Source organism: Ranitomeya imitator, chromosome 7 (genome assembly GCF_032444005.1).
Source record: "Ranitomeya imitator isolate aRanImi1 chromosome 7, aRanImi1.pri, whole genome shotgun sequence".
Lineage (NCBI taxonomy): Eukaryota > Metazoa > Chordata > Amphibia > Anura > Dendrobatidae > Ranitomeya > Ranitomeya imitator.
Window position 1 is genome coordinate 153558100 of NC_091288.1, and position 23445 is coordinate 153581544.

The following is a 23445-nucleotide window of genomic DNA, read 5'->3' on the forward strand; positions in this document are numbered from 1 at the left end:
AAAAAAATACACAATGTTTTAGAAAAGTAAAGGAAATTGACAACACATCCGAGATCCTACAGGCATAGATATAGCTGCGGAGAGGAAAGCAGCTCCATAACCGCTGCCACTCTTCTGGGAAGGCTTTGTACTTGATTTTGTCTGAGGGAATTTTGGCCCATTTATCCAGAACAGCATTTGTGAAGCGAGATGCTGGTGTTGGATGAAAGTACTTGGCTTGCAGTCTCTGTTGGAGTTCATCCCAAAGGTGTTTGTGTCAAAGCCGTGCGGCCGGTTATTTTCTTCCTCAAACTCCCCCAACCATGCCTTTATGGAGCATACATTGTGAAGTGGGGCACAGTGATGTCAGGACAGAAAAGGGACTTCTCTAAAATGTCCTAACAAACCTGAAAACCTAGCACTGTCCAATATGTCTTGGCAGGCTGACACATTAAAACGACTGTCCGCACAGGATGATCAAACAAAGTATCGTCGCTGGGTGCTACATGGCACGGCCAAACATTTACCTGCACCTTCCCACCTGCTTGTTCTCCCTCAATCTTCACCCAAGCAGGTGGGAAGGTGTATATAAATGACTGGCCCCGCCACGGAACACCGAGCGCCTGTACTTGGTTTCAATAGTCATTCTGTGCTTCCAGAGTTTTTTAAGAATTCCCTTCAATGGAACTAAGGGGCCTAAGCAATCTCCTAAAAATAACCCTACAGCATAACCTGCCCCCCACCAAAAATTACAGTAGGCACACTGCAAACAGGTAATATTTTCCTGGCATTTGCCAAACCCAGGCTTGTCCATCAGAGACCAGATATAGAAGAATGACTAGTCCCCTCACAAAACAGATCTCCACTGTTTCCAGTGTTATACACCACTCCATCCAATGCTCGGCATTCTGGTGACATAAGGCCATGGAAACCCATGCTACGACGTTCCCAGTAGACAGTTTTGTGCTGCCATTACTGACAGAAGTTTGGAGAGCTCGCTGATATTGAGGGCTGGTGCCATGTCCCTCCACCGTACTATGCAACACTGCTCTAACTCTATATGACTCGTCGAGTCGTCACCAATCTATGTCTAGATATACAGTTGTTGTCCGTTTTAGCCAGTATTAGAAAATGTATTTGGCTATATCTCAAGCCCGAGGTTCAGTAATTAACAGGTGTCAGCCACATACCCTCATTAATAAAATGGTACATAAAGAGTATGTTCCCACGCAGGTGATTCCGCATGTTTTCATTGAACCGTGCAGAATCACTGCGCCCAATACACTGTACGGGGGCATTTATCTTGCAGAGACTGAGCGTCTCAGCAAGATAAATTGACATGATGCCGTCTGGAAAGATGCGCTGCATGTGCGTCTCCACAGGGAAGCCGCGGGTGCCGGTGCACGCATAATGGAGATGGGATTTCTTGAAATCCCATCCACTATGCTGAAACATCTGCACGCTGCGGATGTATGGAGCGTCCAACCAGCAGCGTTTACAGACCGTGGGAACATACCCAAAGAGTTAAATAAAAGACACTAAATCTGCGTTAAACGCAATATCTGTTTAATTTTCAAAAAATGTATTTAAAAAAAATAAATAATTGCGTGCGCTCCTGCACAATTTTCTTAACCAGCAGAGGGAAAGCCGATGGCTGATGTTAATATTCTGGGAAGGAGCCAATGGCCAAAAAGGTTCCCAGGCTATTAATATCAGCTCACAGATGTTTGCTTAGCCTTTATTGGCTAGTTTACAGGGGAACCCCAGAAACAAAATTGACATGGGCTCCCCCTATAAAATTGAACCAGCAAAGGCTAGGCAGACTGCTGCGGGCTGATATTAATAGCCTGGGAAGGGGCCATGTATATTGGCATCCCCATAGGCTAAAAACATCAGCTGCCCCAGAAATGGTGCATCTTATAGATGTGCCAATCCTGGCACTTAGCTTTGCTCTTCCCACTTGTAGCGGTGGTAAGTGGGGTAATATTTGTGGGATTGAGGTCACCTTTGTATTGTCCGGTGACATCAAGCCCACGGATTAGTAATGGAGAAAAGTCAATAAGACACCTATCCATTACTAACCCTATAGTTATATGGTAAATAAAGACAGCCAGAATAAAATCTTTTAATTGAAATAATCACAGACTCCTTTATTAATCTTAATTTACCATACTTACTGCATCACCTAATCCCCGATTCCCTCGATCTCCTGCAACAAAAATAAAATAAACCAACATAAATACTCCCTGTCCGCCATAGTCCATTTACCGATTGTCCCACAACGATCTCACGTGTAAAACAGTCACATCGGAAGATGTGACCGCTCTACCCGGCCTCTGGTGATACACTGACAGGAGGTTATCGCTCCTGCAGTGCATCACAGAGTTCACCGAAGTTCGTGCTCTCACGGTACTACCGCTGTGAGAGAATTTTCTCATGCAGCTGTGCCGCAAGTGACAGGACGAACTCCGGTGAACGTTCATGGCGGCGCAGTGATAATCACCACCTGTAGTGCATCTCCTGTCAGTGTATTGCCAGAGGCCGGGTAGAGCGGTCACATTGTGAAGGGTTAAACTAAGATCAAGATTAAAGCAGGCTTCATTTTGTGCTGTTCGACTATCTTGCTGTTTTGAGATAAATTTTTGTTACTAGGTAAAGTTTCACAGCTGTTATGAGACCTTGATTGTCTCAACCTGGACAGGACATGAGACTGAGGGTGTATTGTTCTACGAGACTGACATACAGACTGTTCCTGCATTCTTATAGGTTAAGAACTGTGAGTGTGTTCTTATGCCAATTGGTTGAAGTATAACTTCTATGATTATGAAAAGTGATACACAATAAACGGGGGCCAGAGATCCGCTCGATCCCCCCAAACAGAGACACTCGTCTCCATCTGGTCATTTCCAGTTGCTGGCAACGCCTGTGGATCAATTTGAAAATCACTGAGTTAACCGTGAAGGTTCACTTCAGATCCTCCCTCAACAGCTTGGCGCCCGAGCGTAGGGCCCCAAACAGGAACGCTTCTGCCCCCCAGAGGACAACAAGACAAAGGATCCTCGGACCGGACACGGGCACTGGATATTGGGACTGATCATCCCCCACAACAACCACAGTAAGTTGGCAGTTATACTGTTCAGACTGACCGTTTGGTGTGGTTCTGCAGTGTTTGTTGCTGCAAAGAGGATCTGAGGTTTGTCCCCGATGGTGGGGTGATTCTTGGATGGAATCATATAGAGGTGTAGTTCCGTTGGGGGCCCAGTGCTCCCTCATAAGGGACGGACACCCTGGATTGACCAGTGATGTAATTCTCTTTATAGTCAAAATATCCTGGAATCCTGATCACTGTTAGAATCAGGTGTGGTGAGTTGATCGAAGATGGGTAGGATGCGTAACTCAGGAATATATATGTCCAGAGGTGTCTGGAGGGTTAGTCTGAGATGCCCTCCTCCTTTCACTGAGTACTGCGTTTTTTGGGTTGTCCCAGTGAGGGACAGGTAGACCCGGTGGAACAGACTATACGGCCGCTCTAGTACTGTGCACAACTAAAGTTAGCTCTAAAGGAGAATCAGTTTCCGTGGAAGAAAAAGAAGAATTTGTGTGATGAAGGTTTTGTAGGAATTAATTAAGTCTGAGAACTGCTGTTTTCTGTTTCTGTGTGAAATTTTTAAAAGTCTGATGGGAGGGGCAGTCGTAACAGCTGTGCGATTGCTTTCTCCTTTTTATGTTGAGGAATGCTGTGAATTCTTATCTCCGCTGAAGACTTGGATGGGAGGGGGCACGTAGCTGCGCTCAAAAAGCTCTGTATATTTTGTCCTTGGTGTAACACGCGTTTGGAGATCTGTGTTTTGTTTAAAGCAACAGTACTGTATTGACGTAGAAAGAAATATTGTAAGTTGAAGTTGAAAATGAAATATGGTGCCTAGTCTTAGAAGGAAACTTGTAAGTGATTGTTTAGTTATCAGTGTGATTGAAAGATTGGTAAAAGATTCACCTGCTTCAAGTTGAGTGATTGATATATAGCAAATTGAGGATCGACAGAGGAAGTGAATTCTGATTGTTTCTGTTATTGTTACGTTGGAAAAGGAAAGTTGTCTACTACTTTGACAAAAAACTGGATGTTTTGTGGTGCAAGAAGGAATTGAGAAAGTGCTTGAGGGCAATGTTCCAGAGAGACAAACCGTTAAAAATGATGATTTGGGACAGGGGGGCTCCCTGTTAGATGATATGGTCCCTCCCCAGGAAATTAAGCCTCTTCTCCCGACTAAGCCCTATGCTCCTTAACCCCAAGACACCAATATATCTTGGACTGCCGAGAAGTTTTATGGGCGTCTTATGGTAGTATTTAAAGATCTGGGATTCTCATTGTAAAATAAAGCCCATTCACACATTTTTGTGGCAGCTTTAATGTCCGGCCTTAAATCTGAATTGAAAGACGCAATAATGTCAGTTAGACCTGATATCAAGACTTCCTCTCCAGATGATGCATTGAAAATACTAAAAAAGTTTTCAGAAGAACTTAGCCCGCTCTGCATCAGCAGGGAAATTAAAGGTTAAACCAGTGGCTGCAGCGATTCCTGCTCCAACCTCAGCCCCCACCCCAGCTACAAGGACACAGCTAGTTCCTTATCAGTGGCCTGGCAGCAGCAGTAGACTCCAGCCCTCCTCCCATACACAAATCCAGTCCCATACTCCAATATCCCTTTCAACTCTATGTCTGGGAATCTCACTCCCCAGCCCTGCCATGTCAATTCTCAGACCAAGAGCTTGTTTTAATCGGTGTAGATGGCAGACCCAATAAACATACTCTTACAAAACCCATCCCTGTGGGACCTTTCCCTGAAGTTACGGCCCAGTTCCTAATCTCTCCCACATGTCCGGTAAATTTACTGGAGGCAGATTTATTAATCACAGTTCCGCTCCAGAATACAATTCCAAGATGATGGTCAGATGGTCCTCACATTATATAACCCCTATACAGATAAACACAATGAGGAGATCTGTAGCCTACATGCCCTTCCCACAGTTATGGCCCTGATAGGCCCAGATCCACCCCCAATAACGCCTGTAGAACCAGTAAAAGTGTTTCTCAAACCTGGTGCCCCTTCTCCCAAAGTCCATCAATACCCTTTGAAACATGATCAGGAGCAGGGCCTCAAGGGGCAAATACAAACATTACTCCATAATGGTGCCCTGGTACCCTCTGTTTCCCCATGTAACACACCCTTGATTCCCATTAAAAATAAGACCCCACCCGGCCAACCCCCTGTGTATCGGCTGGTACAAGATCTACGGGCAGTTAATGCAGCTACTATTCTGGAAACTCCAGTGGTGCCTAATCCACATACTCTTTTGTCCCAGATACCTCAAGACGCTGCTTGGTTCACAGTCGTCGACCTTGCCAATGCCTTCTTCAGCATTCCATTACACCCAGATTGCCAGTTTCTGTTTGCATTCACTTATCAGGGACGACAATTGAAGTGGACAGTTATGCCACAAGGAGCCCAAAACAGTCCCAATCAGTTTGCAAAATATATGGGCCAGTGTCTTTTACCCTGGCAGTTAAATCACCCCTATGTCACGCTGCTTCAGTATTTGGATGATCTTTTGTTGTGTGCACGAACAAAGCAGGAAGCTATTGCTGCGACTGTTAGCCTCGTCAAGTATCTGGCAGATTTGAACTGTCGGGTTTCGGCCTCAAAACTTCGGTTCTGCCTTAGTCAAGTGACATTTTTGGGTCACTGTCTCCTTCAGGGTGTCAGACACCTCACAAAGAAAGAAAAATAGCCGTCAGCTCCTTTCCTTTTTCGAAAGATGAGACTGAACTCCAGCATTTTCTTGGACTATGTACTTATTGTCGTCAGTGGATACCGGACGCATCCCGTATAATGCAACCTCTCTACAATGCCCTCAAAGACGGTTCAAGATATGCTGAGGAGTTTGGCAGATCCCACACTGGATACGCTGTTACTACGGAAGACACTGTGGTGCACGCAGCTGCACTCCCTCCCTTTGCAGACCACACGCTCCCAGCATAAACAGTTACAAGAAACACTGACTCTACAGGAACCTGATGATCTGCGCCAGACTGAGGTTTTCTGCCGGACCCCGCAAGACCGCTTAATGACGATGCAGAGAATGTCCCCGAAGGAAGAAGTGAAGCAGTGGAAGGCTGATGGAGTACGTATGGACAATGGTCTCTGGGAAAAGGACCAACTTGTGTGTCTCCCTAAGCGGATGTACCCTGGTATTGCCACATGGGCACATGGGCCCACACAGAGGAGAAAAAAAACAGGACCTAGCCCTGGTACAAAAATTCTACTGGGCTCAAGGTATTTCTACAGTCCTGACAGCACTCAATCGTGCATGTAATATCTGTCACACCTGCAATCCCGGTCAACTTCAACGTGTACCCCCGAAGCATCTTGCCAAGACTATCCTTTCCAAAGGCTCCAGGTGGACCATATCACGTTGCCTAAGTCTGGAAGGTATGAATATTGTCTGGTGGTTGCCGACAGGTTCTCCAGTTGGCCGGAAGCATTCCATGTTACCAACATGACTGCAAAAACTACAGCGAAGAAACTGGTGATGGAAGTCACATGCAGATATGGTGCTCCAGAAGTCGTTGAAAGTGACCAAGGCCCAGCCATTTCTTCTCATGTGTATCAGGAGGTTCTGACAATGCTTGGATCCACTGTAGCCCTCCATACTCCGTACCATCCACAATCCAGTTGGAAAGTTGAGAGGCTGAACGGCACACTGAAGGGACAATTGACCAAAATGATGCAGGAGACTACGGCTCCATGGCCAGAGCTCCTACCCATTGTACTGTACCACATTCGTACTACCCCTATTGCAAAACATGGCTTGTCCCCATATGAGATATTGTTTGGTGCTAGGCCCCTAGTTGCAAATTTCCAGCCTCAGTAGTTATCAGAAGAAACTGACCGTGCTGTTCAATATGTTATTCAGCTTAGTAAAAATCTTGCTAACACCCAAGCTATAGTTTCTTCTTCCCTTCCAGATTCAGCAGAAACCGATATTTGTAATAACTTGAAGCCTGGTGATTTTGTGGTCGTGAAAAGGCATGTCAGAAAACACGGACTAGAACCCTTGTATGACAGTCCCTATCAGGTCCTCCTTATAACTCCTACGTCAGTAAAGCTGGAAGGAAGGCAGATGTGGATCCACGCATCGCACTGCAAGCTGGTCAAACAGGCTAGTGGCAGATAAAGGGGCATAATGTTTTGGTTTTTCTCTTTGAGGAGACCACATGTAGTACAGATGGGTATAGCCAAAAAAATTGTCAGTTCTATTTTCATTTACCCTATGATTACACAAATGTGAGATAAATTGGTTAGGGCCACAAACTATCTAGATGATCAAATTTGGGCTATATTGGATATACTTAATACTACTGTTGCTGTCCAAAACCAACTCATCAGTCACTTAACATACTGTAGTACTGGATTACTTAGCAGCACAGGGTGGTATGTGTCAGGTTATTGGACCCGCTTACTGTTATTATATAGATCCCAATAGCACTATGAAGTTAAAGTTAAAGTTAGAAGACATTCAAAGACTCAGATCAATACGATAAAGACAATGACCGTAATAAAAACTGTTGGTGGGCAGACACCTTCTCCTTTCTCAATCCAGCCAATTGTTTCAAAGGAATTGGGGGCTGGGTAGCTGGAATCTTGCAAAGTTTGTTACACATCGCTGCCTTTATCCTTGTCATGTACAGTATGCAATACTAAACTTGTTCTTTGGTGTATTTCTGTATGTATTAGGAAATTCTGCACTAGGACAACTAATGATGAGACCAAAAGCATTGCCACCCCTGCTCTTCTCTACACCGATTTCACAAACTTACCTGATGAAGATGTTGAATCCAAGCGCATGGCTACCTTCAAAAGACCTCATCCACCGTTATCAAAAATTGTTATCTGTAAAATTGTAGCATACGGGGGGACGGGTGCGCCGCAACAGCCATGGCTGGTAACATGGCACCAGTCATGTGAAGACCGTACCCCTCGAGCATATAGCTTGGGATAGTACCTCTGATGCTGCATATTAGTTAAAATTTATCTAGGGGGGAATGTGAAGGGTTAAACTAAGATCAAAATTAAAGCAGGCTTCATTTTGTGCTTTTCGACTATCTTGCTGTTTTGAGATAAATTTTTGTTACTAGGTAAAGTTCACACCTGTTATGAGACCTTGATTGTTTCAACCTGGATAGGACATGAGACTGAAGGTGTATGAGACTTTGACGTACAGACTGTTCCTGCATCCTTATAGGTTAAGAACTGTGAGCGTGGTCTTATGCCGATTGGTTGAAGTATAAGGCTAAGTTCCTCCTGACGAAGCCACTGCCGTGGTGAAACGCGCGTCGAGGTGTTCATACTATGGGATCACACTTAGGTCATCGTGACCACAGGTATTATGCATTTGCCATCCTAGCCAGATTATACTATGGGCCACTTACACCATTCCAGGCTATAGGGTCTAGTGCAATAATAGGGTCTAGTGCAATAACATTGGAAGTGACCTTTCTAGCGACTCGGTGAGGATTTGTATATTGCACATTCATCCATTATTTGCCAGTAATGTGCTCTATTTGGCATGCTTACATGGGCTTAGGTTGGTGTAGCATCCTGTGCTGTTTTGATTAGGTCATTTGGCCTAGGTGTTATGTTCCCGTTTATTTTCTCTTTCTGCCGAAACCAGCTTACAGATGGTTGCACCATTAGAATTGTACTCTCTGTGATTATTTTTGTATTACATGTATCTTGCACTATAATAATTTTATATTAATAAATTTTGTCATACTGGGAATCGCTCCTTCAGCTGTCTCTCCATTGGTATAAGTTCACACTGCGTTAGTGCAGTCCGTTCAACACATCTGTTAAACGGACTGCACTAACGCGAGTGCCGACGTTTGCACAGCGCTAGCGCAGATGAAGCATCTGCTAGCTCCATCTGCGCTAGCAGTGACGGACCCAGAAACGCTGCAGCCCACGTCTCGGGTCCGTCACTCAATGACGGCACATCGCTAGCGCACACCCATTATGGGCGTGCGCTAGCGATGCGTCCGCCATTGAAAGTAATGGCGGCATTAACGGACTACGTTACACCGCGTTATGCCGCGTTGCAACGTAGTCCGTTCAACGGGTCACACTAACGCAGTGTGAACCCAGCTTAACTTCTATGATTATGTAAAGCGATACACAATAAACGGGGGCCAGAGATCTGGTCATTTCCAGTTGCTGGCAACGCTCTGTGGATCAATTTGAAAATCACCGAGTTATCCGTGAAGGGTCATTTAAGATCCTCCCTCAACAACATCTCACGATGTGACTGTTCTACACGCGAGATCGTCGTGGGACACTCGTTATTAGATGGACTACGGCGGACAGGGAGTAAATGTTTGTTTATTATTTTATTTTTGTTGCAGGAGACATGGGGTCGGGGATTAGGTGTTTGGCGAGTATGAATGTTTTTTGTTTTTTTTGTTTTACAATTGTACACAGTCGCCGGATGATGGGACTACTGTCCCATCATCGGCTCATGCTGTCACTGTTATATGTGACAGCAGACATAGCCGGATGGGAGAAGTAGTCCCATCAGACGATGCCTGGCTATACCCAGACGCCCACACACGGACATACACAACCACAAGACACGCAACCGCACCTAGACACGCTCCCAGATACGCATCCATACACAGACCTGCATATTCTCCGCCCACACACACTTCCTCCTTCCTTTCTGCAGCGTTTTTGGCACGCACATTCGCAGACCTTTTTACACTTGCGGTTTAGCTGCAGATTTGACTGAATTTAAGTTAATGGGTGCAGAAACGCTGCAGATCCGCAAAAAGAATTGACATGCTGCGGAAAATAAAACGCTGCGAATCAGTGTGGAATTTTCTGCAGCATTTGCACACCAATTTCTGGTTTCCCATTGATTTGGTGCAATTCCGCACAGAAAAATGCTGTGGATCCGCAACGTGTGCACATAGCCTTAACCCTGCTGTTCTGTTCGGTCTGGGGAGACCTATTTTGAACTTTGGTATTTTTTGGGGTGTTCAAGATGCGGTTCTGAAACTTGTGGTTGATTGACTTAAATGAGGATGGGTCGGTCGGCCACGGGTTTCAGAGCCGCATCTTGAATATTTTAAAGAATATTGAAGTTCAAAGTCGGTCATTTTTGACCAACAGAACAGCAGGGTTAAGGGTATGTGCATACGTTGCGGATTTTGTTGCCAATCCGCAGCTTTTTTGGACCCGTGGAATTGCACCAAATCCGCAACGTAGTGCACAACCAATGTTAGTTATGTGAATCCAGAATTGGTATGAACTCGCTGCAGAAAAATCTGCACGGATTCGCAGCGTTTTAATTTTCGCAGCGTCAATTCTTTTTGCTTATCTGCAACGTTTCTGCACCCATTGACTTCCATTAAGTCAGTCAAATCCGCAGCAAAACTGCAGGTGTAAAAAAATTTGCGTGCGAAAAACGCTGCAGAAACACAGGAGGAAGCGTGTGTGGGCGGAGAATATGTGCGAGTCTGTGTGTATGTGTCTGCGGGTGTGGGGGTATGTGCACGGCTGTGAGTGTGCTTGCGTGTGTCTAAGGGTGTGCACGCGGCTGTGTGTAGGCAGGCATAGTCAGATGGAACTATTAGTCCCATCTGGCTATGTCTGCTGTCACATAGAACAATGACAACATTAGCCGATGATGGAATAGTAGTCCCATCATCCGGCTACTGTATTGATTAGGAAAAAAAAAACATTTACATATACACATACAGTACATACACATACAGTTCATACTTACCAAACAGCTAAACCCCGACGCCTTCGATCGCCTGCAAGAAAAATAAAATAAACCAACCCAATCCTCCCTGTCCCGATGTAATCCATTTAATAACGAGCGTCCCACGACGATCTCCCATGTAAAGCTGTCACATCAGGAGATGTGACAGTTCTACAGGGGCTCTGGTGATACAGTGACCGGAGGTGATACAGTGACCGGAGGTGATACAGTGACCGGAGGTGATCCTCCCGCACTGTATACCTCTGTCGCCTACAGGTCACCGGATATCGTCCTGTCACTTGTCACGTAGCTGTAGTGCTGTATAGTGAGAGCACGAACTCCAATGAACTACACTGCGGGAGTATTATCTATGGCCAGTGTATCATCGGAGCCCCTGTGGAGCAGTCACATCTCCCGATGTGACAGCTACACATGGAAGATCATCGTTGGACACTCGTTATTAAATGGATTACAGACAGTATTTGCGTTGGTTTATTTATTTTTTTTGCAGGAGATATTCGAAGGCGTCGCAGGAATTAGGCGTACAGTACAAAGGTAACATCAACACCCGCGACTATTACCCCACTTGCCACCACTACAGGGCAAGTGGGAAGAGAGAGGCTAAGTGCTGGAATTGGCACATCTTCGAGCCATTTCGGGGAGCTGAGAGCTGGTGTTTGTAGCCAGGGGTTGGCAATATCCACGCCCCCTTCCTAGGCTATATCGGCTTTCAGCTGTCTGCTTTTTTCTTGAGACTGCAAACTATGCAGAGATGTTTACCCGCTGAAGCCTCCAACCAAATGCAGTAGTTGTTTCATCTGTATTTTTTGCACCCATGTGTGTGTGCCATCATTAATCGGGTCCGCTGCGCCCTGCTAGTGCATTTGGTTGGAGGCTTCAGCAGGTAAACATCTCTGCTTTTTTTCTCTGACTTTTTTTCATTATTTTGGAGGATTTCTAAGTCCTCTTATTGTGTCGGTGAGCTTTTATTCTAGGACTGGCAAAATGTAAGGACCCTTGACGCGGGTTGCCAGCTTACGTATTGAGGCCCCAATATAAACTAATACCTTACATACATTGATATGTGGTTTTCTTGTTGCACTTTATCTTGCAGGGCGCAGTCGGACCAAGATGGCTCTGTAAACTATTGGCCTCTATTCGCACAGCATGCATTTTGTAGCACTGGGCAGCCCGCCTTATGTTATTATTATTTATTGTTATAGCGCCATTTATTCCATGGCGATTTACATGTGAGGAGGGGTATACATAATAAAAACAGGTACAATAATCTTAAACAATACAAGTCATAACTGATACAGGAGGAGAGAGGACCCTGCCTGTGAAGGCTCACAATCTACAAGGGATGGGTGAGAATACAGTAGGTGAGGATAGAGCTGTTCATGCAGCGGTTTGGTCGATCTGTGGTTACTGCAGGTTGTAGGCTTGTCGGAAGAGGTGGGTCTTCAGGTTCTTTTTGAAGGTTTCGATGGTAGGCGAGAGTCTGATGTGTTGTGGTAGAGGGTTCCAGAGTAGGGGTGATACGCGAGAGAAATCTTGTAAACGATTGTGGGAAGAGGAGATAAGAGGGGAGAAGAGAAAGATCTTGTGAGGATCGGAGGTTGCGTGTAGGTAAGTACCGGGAGACGAGGTCACAGGTGTATGGAGGAGACAGGTTGTGGATGGCTTTGTATGTCATGGTTAGGGTTTCATACTGGAGTCTCTGGGCAATGGGGAGCCAGTGAAGGGATTGACAGAGGGGAGAGGCCTGGGAATAGGGGGAGGACAGGTGGATTAGTCGGGCAGCAGAGTTTAGAATAGATTGGAGGGGTGCAAGAGTGTTCGAGGGGAGGCCAAAGAGCAGGGGGTTGCAGTAGTCAAGGCAAAAGATGATGAGGGCATGAACTAGGGTTTTTGCAGATTCTTGGTTGAGGAATGAACGGATTCGAGAAATATTTTTGAGTTGAAGTCGGCAGGAAGTAGAAAGGGCTTGGATATGTGGTTTGAAGGAGAGATCGCGTGAGATGGGGGAAAGATGATGAATTCTGTTTTGTCTGAATTCTGTATGTGCGTTATTAATAGGCTGTAAACCAGATGCTCAGCATTGCCTGTGAGAATAATGCCATATACAGACTAGTATCTCTTATCTTTTTGTGCACTAATGCCAAACAGCCAACACTGGATTGAAAGTGGTTGTTTCATCGGTATTTTTTGCACCTGTGTGTTTGCCATCATTAATCGGGTCCGCTGCGCCCTGCTAGTGCATTTGGTTGGAGGCTTCAGCAGGTAAACATTTCTGCTTTTTTCTCTGACTTTTTTCAATTTTTTGGAGGATTTCTAAGTCCTCTTATTGTGTTGGTGAGCTTTTATTCTATAGTTTGCAGTCTGCAAAGTTTTTAACTTTTTCTGGTTATTAATTATAGTGGGACCCCACAGTTTTGCTTGTTTTTTTTGTTGGGTGGGGGCCTCCCCTATTTTAATAGCCAGTACCGTAATTGCTAAGTATACAGCTGTGAGCTTATATTCATAGCCTAGGAAGCTCCATGGGTATTAACCCCTTCCCACACTATAAACACTGGGTCCTAGTCGCTGGCTTTCCCTCTCTGGCTTCAAACATTGCATGGAAACCCAAGCCATTTATTTAAAAAAAAAAAAAAAACACAACAGATATTGCGTTTAAGGTTGGGGTCACACTTGTGAGAAACTTGCACGAGTCACGCACCTCAATACCCCCCCACTTCCACCGACACTCGGGACCGGAGTGTGCGGCTGCATGTATTTCTATGCAGCTGAACGCTTCGGTTCGAGTGCCGGGTATTGAGGTGCAAGACTCATGCGAGTTTCTCGCAAGTGTGACCCCGGCTGAGGCAGAGTGTGTGTGTGTGTGTCTTTATCTACCATTTTATTATGTTTATTACTAATCATCAGGCTTGGTATTATCCATCTGTGTTTGTAAACTTTATTCTTCAATGGAGTATGTAAAAGATGATGTTGGACAAGGAAATAACATCACAATTTTTTTTTGGTTAAATAATATTTCTTTATTTAGCTTACAAAAACGCATACAAATAAGCATAAAAATCTGCATCAAATCCGCGCCAATTTTCAACTGCGTTTTCTGCCAATAGGGGAAGAATTTGCGCAGAAAATTCCACAGGCAAATCCGCAACGTGTGCATATACCCTAATGGTAAGTTCACACAGGACTTTTTTACTGCATATTTTTATGCTAATTTAGGTGCGTTTTTGGTGCGTTTTTTTTTTTTTTCTCTCTTTTTCCAGGCTAATGTCCTTGGATTGTCAGCAGCAAAAACCCATTCAAGTCAATGGGTGAAAAAACGCAGCAAAAACGCTGAAAGAAGTGACATGCTCTATGTAAAAAAAAACACAGCAAAGCACAAAATACTGTTCAAACAAAAAACCAATGTGTGTGCATGAAATTTCTGAAATCTCATAGGCTTTGCTGGTACTGTAAAACACAGCTGAAAATTAGCATAAAAAAATGCAGCAAAAATACGTAGCAAAAAAGTCCTGTGTGAACTTACCCTAATAGTGTGGGCAGTATAATGTGTTTATGCAGGATATGGTTTAGTCTTAAGTGGATTTTTTTTTTCTAAAAAGGGATGGTGGTTTTTAGAGACCTAAATAATTTGGGAAATGTAATAGGACTTATGTACATATTTGGGGAATACGGAGGCATTATTTACTATCCTCCATGATGTCTGCAGACATATTCAGCATGGTTGTGTTGCCTCTGATTTTGTAGAACATCATAGAGGAGATATTCATTCTCCATAACCAATTATTGATAATCTACTTGGGATTCTGGTTGGTGTGATGCCACCCCCAGAAGAAGGCAGAGCGTCGTAACGTGCGTTGGGGCAGGCATCATCCACAAGAGGTAATACATCGTATCTGAAGCACTGTTATTCTTATGTGTTTTTTCTTTGCTTTGTCTACAGACACGGTCTTTATGGTATAATAAAATATGGTTATGTACTAAGCACAAATCTTAGGCTATGTGCACACGATGCGGATTTAGTGCGAATCCGCAGCGGATTTTTCAGCGCAGAAACGCTGCAGATCTGCACTGCGATTTACAGTACAATGTAAATCAATGGGTAAAAAAAAAGCTGTGCAGATGGTGTGGAATTGCTCTGGACTTAAAAGAAGTGCATGTCACTTTTGTGCGGATCTGCAGCGGATCTGCACCCTTCCATAATAGAAATCCGCAGTGGAAAAAAACGCAGAAAATCCGCATCAATTCCGCGGCAAATCCGCAGCTGCGGATTCTGCTAGGAGATGCGGATTTTGTGCAGAAAATTCTGCAGCCCATTCCCTACGCGTGCACATAGCCTTACAGTCTCCTGTTTAGTTACAATTGTGGGTGTGTGGTGCCACCTTGTGGTCTCCTACTTTTTATCAATCTTATGTATTTTTTATATGTAATAAAGATAATACATTTTTTTACTCTATAGTTCGTGTCCATTTTTCTATATGATTTGATTGTACGGAACCCCCCCCCCCCCCCCCCCTACCTTCTCCATGGTAGTTTGTTGGCACTTTAACCCCTTAACGACTAGGGGTATTTTTAGTTTTGCACTTTCACTTTGTGCTCCTTTTCTTCCCAGAGCCATAACTTTTTTGTTTTTTGGTCAAAATGGCCATGTGAGGGCTTGTTTATTGCGGTACGAGTCGTACTTTTGAACGACACCATTGGTTTCACCATGTCGTGTAAAAGAAAACAGGAAAAAAATTCCAAGTGCGGTGAAATTGCAAAAAAAAAAAAAAGTGCAATCCCAGTTTTTTGTTTGTTTTTTTACTAGGTTTACTAAATGCTAAAACTGACCTGCCATTATGATTCTCCAGGTCATTACAAGTTCATAGCCACTGAACATGTCTCGGTTCTTTTTTATTTAAGTGCTGAAATTTTTTTTCCAAAATTAGTAAACCGCCCTCAAAAAACTTGTCATTTCCAAGACCCGTAGCATGTCCATTTTTCGGGATCTGGGGCTGGGTGATGGCTTTTTTTTTTTTTTTTCGCACGCCAATCTGATGTTTTTATTGATATCATTTTGGTATAGATACGATCTTTTGATCACCCGTTATTGCATTTTATTGTAATGTTGTAGCGACCAAAAAACCTGGCATTTCAATTCTTTTTTTCTCGGTACGCAGTTTACAGAGTGGATTATTTTTATATTATTTTTATATATTGATTCGGTGATTCTGAATGCGATGATATCAAATACCGGATATACTCGAGTATAAGCCGAGCCCCCTAATTTTGCCACAAAAAACTGGGAAAACTTATTGACTCGAGTATAAGCCTAGGGTGGAAAATGCAGCAGCTACCGGTAAATGTCAAAAATAAAAATAGATACCAATAAAAGTAAAATTAATTGAGACATCAGTAGGGTAAGTGTTTTTGAATATCCATATTGAATCAGGAGCCCCATATAATGCTCCATACAGTTCATGATGGGCCCCATAAGATGCTCCATACAAAATAAGCCCCATATAATGCTGCACAAAGGTTAATAATGGCCCCATGAGATGCTCCATAGAAACATTTGCCCCATACAATGATGCACAAAGGTTAATAATGGCCCCATGAGATGCTCCATAGAAACATTTGCCCCATACATTGCTCAATGCTGCATAAAGGTTGATGGCCCCATAAGATGCTCCACACGTTGATGGCCCCATAAGATGCCCCACACATTATGGCCCCATAAGATGATTCATACATTTGCCCCATATGCTGTTGCTGCGATTATAAAAATAAAAAAATCATACTCGCCTCTTTTCGCTCAGGCCCCCAACGCTTGCAATAGTCACCTTCCTCGTTCCACGCTAATCGCGTCATCGCGCCCTCTGACCTGAACAGTAAGTGCAGAGGATGGAAGACAGCACAGCGGTGGAACGAGGAAGGTGACTATCGCGCAATGCTCACCTCCCCCGATATACTCGCCTGCTCCTGGCGCGGTCCCTGGCAGCGTCTCACTGTCAGATGGTCTCCGGGAGCCGGCGGCATCTTCCTGTGTTCAGCTGTCATGTACCGCTCATTACAGTAATGAATATGCGTCCATATTCGTTACTTTAATGAGCGGTACCACTAAACACCGGAAGAGCTGCCCGGAGACCATGGGACATGCAGTGACCGCACCAGGAGCAGGCGAGTATGTCACTGCGCCGCTCTCCCGCCCACGTCTACCCCCCTGCCGACAATGACTCGAGTATAAGCTGAGGGTCACTTTCAGCCCAAAAAGGTGGGCTGAAAATCTAAGCTTATACTCGAGTATATATACGGTATGTGTATGTTTGATTTTTTTTCTGTTTTATTTTGAATGGGGTGATTTGAATTTATATATTTTTAAAAACTTTATTTTACTTTTTACTTGCTTCAATAGTCTCCATGGGAGACTAGAAGCTGCAGTTGTCCGATCACTTGTGCTACATAGAGCAGGGCTGCAGCCCTGCTCTATGTAGCAAATATGCTCACTTGCTATGAGCGCCCGACCACCAGGCAGCAATCATAGCGATCCAGCAATGACAACCAAAGAGGTCTCCTGCTGACCTCACCTCGTCATGCCAACCCATCGGTAACCCACGGTCAAATGACACAGGCACCGATAGGAAAAGGCAATGATGCGCTTCCAGTGTTTGACAGCGGCATTTAACATGTTAAAAGCCGTGGGTGAATCGCAATTACACCCGCGGCTGTTCTGTGCACATGTCAGTTGATCAGATCAGCTGACGTGCTGGAAAAGGTACAGGCTCCGGAGATGAGGGAGGGGAGAGACTCTGTCCATCATTGGATGTTATGGGGTTAATATCCTGATAACGTTCATATATCTTTTTAGAGGCGCCACAATCACAGACACAACTCCCTTCTAATTAGATATTAAGGGCTGGTGACTTTTGTGCCATGTCCCTCCACCACGTTATGCAACCCCACTCTAACTTTATGTGATCCGACAATTCATGGCCGAGTCTCTCTGGTTTCTAAATGAATCCACTTTTTTAATAACACCACTCACGGTTAATTAGTGGAATATTTAGGTGGGAAGAAATTTCATAAACAGATTTGCTACAACAGTGGGATTCAATTACAGGATCGCGCTTGATTTCCTAAGAACGAGCCATTCTTTCTTAAGGGTCTGCAGAGGCACACTACAAGACTAAGTGCTTCATTTATACATCTTTGGTAACGGGACAGAATGAAAATCCGGAACCCAATGAATAAGAGGTGTAATCTAATACTTCTCTCCATACCGTTCGGTCAGACTGTGGATTTGCTGAAGCAAAATGAGCTTGTATGAGTCAGCACACAGATTTTTCCCACCTAAGAAAGAGGCATAGACAACATGTTGGGAACATGCCACAGGCGAACATGGTCCTTGACTACTACACTGCCAGGTTCCTGACCTGCCCAAGCTATACATAAAGTGCTTCCTTTTATTTGTAAGTTTCATTGGTGGCAATGCAAAAAAAAAAAAAAGAATTATTTCTCTTCTACAACAGTTTCTCATCCAAGTGTGGAGAGCTGTTCCCCCTTCACGCTGCCAAGTGTGGCTTGTGGCATGGCAGCCAGTACGCTGGTGATGATGCCTCATGAGCGGGGTGGTGATATCTTACTCTGTACTTTTAGAAGAGGCGATGCAATATACTAAAGCATCGTCCCATCTTCATTTACAATAAGGTTGGTGGCAAAGTGGATCAGTCACCAGATTTAATACTATGAATTGATGGATCTTCTGAGGATAATCTGAAAATACATGCCACAATGGCTGTACAATCCCATGTAAAAGTTGAACTTTCTGCCCACCTCGCCTGATTGAACAGCTGCTACTGCTCTGTACTAGCTGCTGGATGGTTTGGAAGACACCGACTTATGAGCCATTTCATTCCATGACTCATAAATTGCACATTTTAATATAAGAATTACTTTGTCACCCCGATATGCATAGTCCAAGTAAATACACCAGCCTCATAATATCCATGTAATAACGTAGAGTGCTTGTATTGTGAAATCCGGATATTGATCAATCTTACAGGAAACCTGTCTTCTAACTACTGGTGCCTGAATCCCGGACAGCATACATCAAGTCTGGCTGCGTCGTTGCAGCAGATCATATCGTCTTCTGAAGTGCTGCAGCGTTTCAGAGCAAACACACCTTGACACGCTGGCCGGGGACTGAGTCTTGGATGACTAGTCTGAGGCAAGTCCCCGGAGGCTTCCCTTCACCCCAAGCCATTTGTCTAGTAGGGCTTCCCTATGCACACACGTATGGCGAGACCCATGGGCATGGAGAAGGTGCCGGGGCACAGTCGCTGGACAATTTTGAAATGATGTTTGGTCTGAAACGTTGCACCTCTTTGAAGTACTGTAGAATACGGCTGCAATAAAACAGACAGATTCATTCTGGCTGTGATCCGGGCAGCATGAGTCAAATGAAAGGTACCCGTAAAATGGAGAAAACAACTTTACAAAAAGGATAAATAAAGCATCTTACCTGTCATTGCATACTGGTAAGGAGATACCAAGGACGGAGCAAAAGCTTTATTAAAGACAAGAAAAACAAAGATACGTATTACTGCTGTGAATAATTAACATTACAAGGCATTATACGGTCTTAGAAGTATAGGAAACGACATAGGTACCAGCGCCTACAAGAACAGTAACTAGATAACTACCTCATAATGCTTTTAGACAATGCAGTCACTTATCAGAAATGTTTCTAAAAGGAACACGACTTCAATGAAAGGGGTTGTGATGGGTGGCCGAAACACGCTTTTGTCCAGGAGCAGCGCCATATAAGTCTTTGGTATATGTAAGGCTACGTTCACATTAGCGTTTTGCGGGGCTGCATCGGGCGCAGCCGCGGCGACGCATGCGTCACGCGCCCCTATATTTAACATGGGGGCGCATGGACATGCGTTGTTGTGCGTTTTGTGACGCATGCGTCTTTTTTGGCGTAAGCGTCATGGCGCACAGGACGCAGCAAGTTGCACTTTTTTTGCGTCCAAAATCATGCCAAAAAAGGACGCATGCGTCACAAAATGATGCGTTTTGCATGCGTTCTTGTTTGCGTTGTGCGTTGCGTCGCCGACGCAGCACCGCACAGTGCAAGTGTGAACGTAGCCTAAGGCAACTTTTATTCACTTAAGTAAAAGTACCAAAGATGCAATATTGCATACCACCTGTAGAGAAGTGTGTCGCTATATCTAGAAGTCAGGTCTTACAAGACTAAGGGTATGTTTCCACGTTAAGAAAACGCTGCGTGTTTGACGCTGCGTTGAGTCGCAGCGTCAAGATGTTACAGCATAGCGGATTTAATGAAATCCCTTCTCTACTATGCGTGGTAACACGCACCCGGCGGCCCTGCGATTCCGGACATGCGGCGCATCTTTTTAGATCGCAGCATGTCCGCATACCTTGCGGCGACGCTGCAACGCCATAAGGTATAACACAGGGCCATATGTGTGGGGTGCGATGATTCCGGATGTGTGCAATGAACACATCCGGCATCATCGCGTCTCCAGAAGAGGGCTGAGCTTTGGGCGGATCTAGTTCGCCGCTCCGTCAAAACCACCGGCCATCCTGAAGGTGGACATGTACCCTAACACAATATGGCGATTAATGACCTATTCTTTCCCACATGCCACGAGGGATACAGCTTTAGGGAGGGCTCACATATCTATTCTGTCAGGGGACATGGACGTTGCATAGAATTAAACATTGCATTATGACTTGCCCCCAATGTTACCAACCAGTTGAGTGAGGCAAACAGCATTTCCCAACTTCACACCTGGGTTGGGGGTAAAATTACCTCAGGGAATCCCAAACAAATTTTTCTTTACAAAATGACCAAACAATTTTTTTATTCAAAGCCACAAAGCCAAGTCAGTACATAGAGGACTTAAGGGGCACTGCTCACACGGCCATGCTCCCTGAGGGCTCGGGGATTTCACTTTGGAATTACCAATAGTGACAGAAAAATATTTAGAATTGAGAGTCCTCAGTGGTTGATACCTTTTAATGGCTAACTGAAAAGATAGTAACAAATTGCAAGCTTTCAAGACTACACAGGCCTCTTCATCAGGCAAAGACTAAAACAAATTCTGAAGAATCACATATTTATGCACAACACAGTATAGGAAAAAATAGTGACAATAGTGACAAACATTTTGATAATGAAGTGATCTCCCATTCCTGTTTTAATCCGCACAAGACAGTCTTAGGTGTTCTCAAACTGTGGGGAAAGACCCAACACTCCCAAATGTAACCTGACAAGTGCTGTGACGGACATGTTGTGCAGACGGAGCAGTGTGTGGCCTCCAAAAGTCACCAACTCACGTCACAAAATACAGATGAGCGAGGCTTCATCTGCACAGGCCGGAAAAATGGCCGCTCATATGGACGGTGCTTCAGTGCCTCCCTATTTCCTCCCTCCAGCCTGTCAACCGATGGAAAAGGCAAATGGATGTCACTGTCCGCAAGAGCAGATCAGCAGCAGGCATTGGGCCCGGTTGTGCCATCCGCAGCTTAAGCAATCATTCTTGAGGGGGAAGACCTGTACATAAGGCTGTTCTCATCCCACCTCCATGTTTACTGAGAGGATAACACTGCAGGAAAAGCATGCCTTTAAATCTGCTTTTATGGCCGACTTCCCAGCATCACAGCAAATGAATATTTTATCACAAACCAGCTACGTTATTCTGTGGAAATCAAATAATTTCACACATTTTAAGATCAGATGACAGGGATCATAGGTATTGCTATAAGCTTAATAGGGGAATTGTGATAAATTGTAAAGGTAATGGCCTCCTATGGCCCAAATGCTGGCTTTCAGTCACAACTGCAATGCTCAGAGGATGCAATGCCTGCATGGAGGTTACCATGGCAGCACAGTGACGACACCAGGATTTCATCTATGAGGGAGATTTCCAGGAGGCACAAGACCAAGGCAACACTGGGCTGGTACAAAGCAGCAGCTATCAGGTAGTCCGTAATCCCCAGGGGGATCTGCAGCCACATCTGATGTGTATAGCAGACATATACTGGGGCATCCTGCTTCCCAGAATACAGGCGGCCATTGTCTACAGCGGGACACATTAAATTATAAGGGGTGCAGTATACTACATGATATCTCATTCGCAGAGATTGGACTTTTCTTATAAACTGCTCACAAAAATAAAGGGAACTCTAAAATCCCACATCCTAGATATCACTGAGTGAAATAGTGCAGTTGCAAATCTTTATTCATTACATAGTGGAATGTGTTGAAAAAAACAAAACATAAAAAAGATCAATGTAAAATTAATATCCAATGGAGGTCTGAATTTGGAATGATACTGAAAATCAAAGTACCGGCTAATTCAACTTCAGACTTGTGCAAATGTCTCAAGACAAGGAAATGATGCTCAGTAGCGTGTGTGGCATCCACTTGTCTGTATGACCTCTCTACGCCTCGGCATGCTCCTGATGAAGTGGTAGATGAGCTCCTGAGGGATCTCCTCCTCCCAGACCTGGATCAGTCAACTTCTCGACAGTCTGTGGTGCAACGTGGCATTGGTGGATGGAGCCAGACATGATGTCCCAGATGTGCTCGATTAGATTCATCGGACAGGCCAGTACATAGCATCAATGCCATCATCATGCGGAAACTGTTGACACTTGAGCCACATGAGGCCTAGAACTAGTTCTTTCTTCTCCCACACTTTGTGGCCTGACACATATGGTTAGACTCTCTATGCATTGTTTATTACAGCGTTTCACCTTTGCCGTTCGGCCATATACTGGATGTCTTAGTGGAGTCTGGATACAAGTCTTCGCTGGGATCCTCACCCAAATCATCTTACTTTCTCTACTGTTATTTATTTTTATTTAACTATGTTTCCCTCCCTTTTTTGGTGTGGTCCCTGTGGACCTGGCAGCTTTATATTAGTAATTTAACCTGTTAGAGGCATTGCCTTCTTTCTACCTTGGACAAACTATACTGTACTATTTGTATCATCAGAGACAAGCCTTGTTACCATTATATTCTCTGCAACGAGTGGCTATTATTGGAGCATTATGTCAGATTATTGTATATCCTTCATTATGTTTTTTTTTCTTCTTGTTATATTGTATATCATCCTGTGTCTTATTTTTTGTTGTCCCTACAATGTAGGTTTGATAAAGGTCTTTACTGAATAAAAAGTCACGTGTGATACACAATATCTATAAGGAGCACTGTAATAAAAGTCTCATTCTTTTCCACTATACTCACTTCAGCTTCTTAGAGCCTCTGATTCTTCCTGTCCATGGTTTGGGCAACATGAGTGAGGTGACAAGTTCCCGCTAACTCTTTAATGACATTTGCCATACATTTTCATCATAGGACACTATGGAAAGAATGAAACCAGCTCAGGAGCAGAGACTGCTTCATAGGCGGCAGACAGTTATGTTACAGAACCTCCATTTGCTGTAATTGCAGCGACTTGAGCTCTAACAGTGCACTTAAATTACATCATTTAAAATGACACCGGCTACCAATTGCCACCGCAACGTGACTGCAAGGAACCAATGGGTTACCATGGCGGTCACATAGCTTTCTGCCACTTGTAGGACCGGCTTCATAGTTTGCACAGCGTTTTGATGATG

At 44.4% G+C, this 23445-nt stretch overlaps 1 protein-coding gene across 5 annotated transcripts in view; it reads right to left on the bottom strand.

Moving 5' to 3' along the window:
* USP22 (ubiquitin specific peptidase 22) overlaps positions 1 to 23445 on the bottom strand; it is a 119920-nt gene that overhangs the window by 72362 nt on the left and 24113 nt on the right. For all 5 annotated transcript variants that reach the window (XM_069733920.1, XM_069733916.1, XM_069733917.1 and 2 more), the window contains one exon: positions 19313 to 19357. In XM_069733920.1, coding sequence (XP_069590021.1) covers positions 19313 to 19357 — 45 coding nt within the window. The remainder of the gene's footprint in view (positions 1 to 19312; positions 19358 to 23445) is intronic.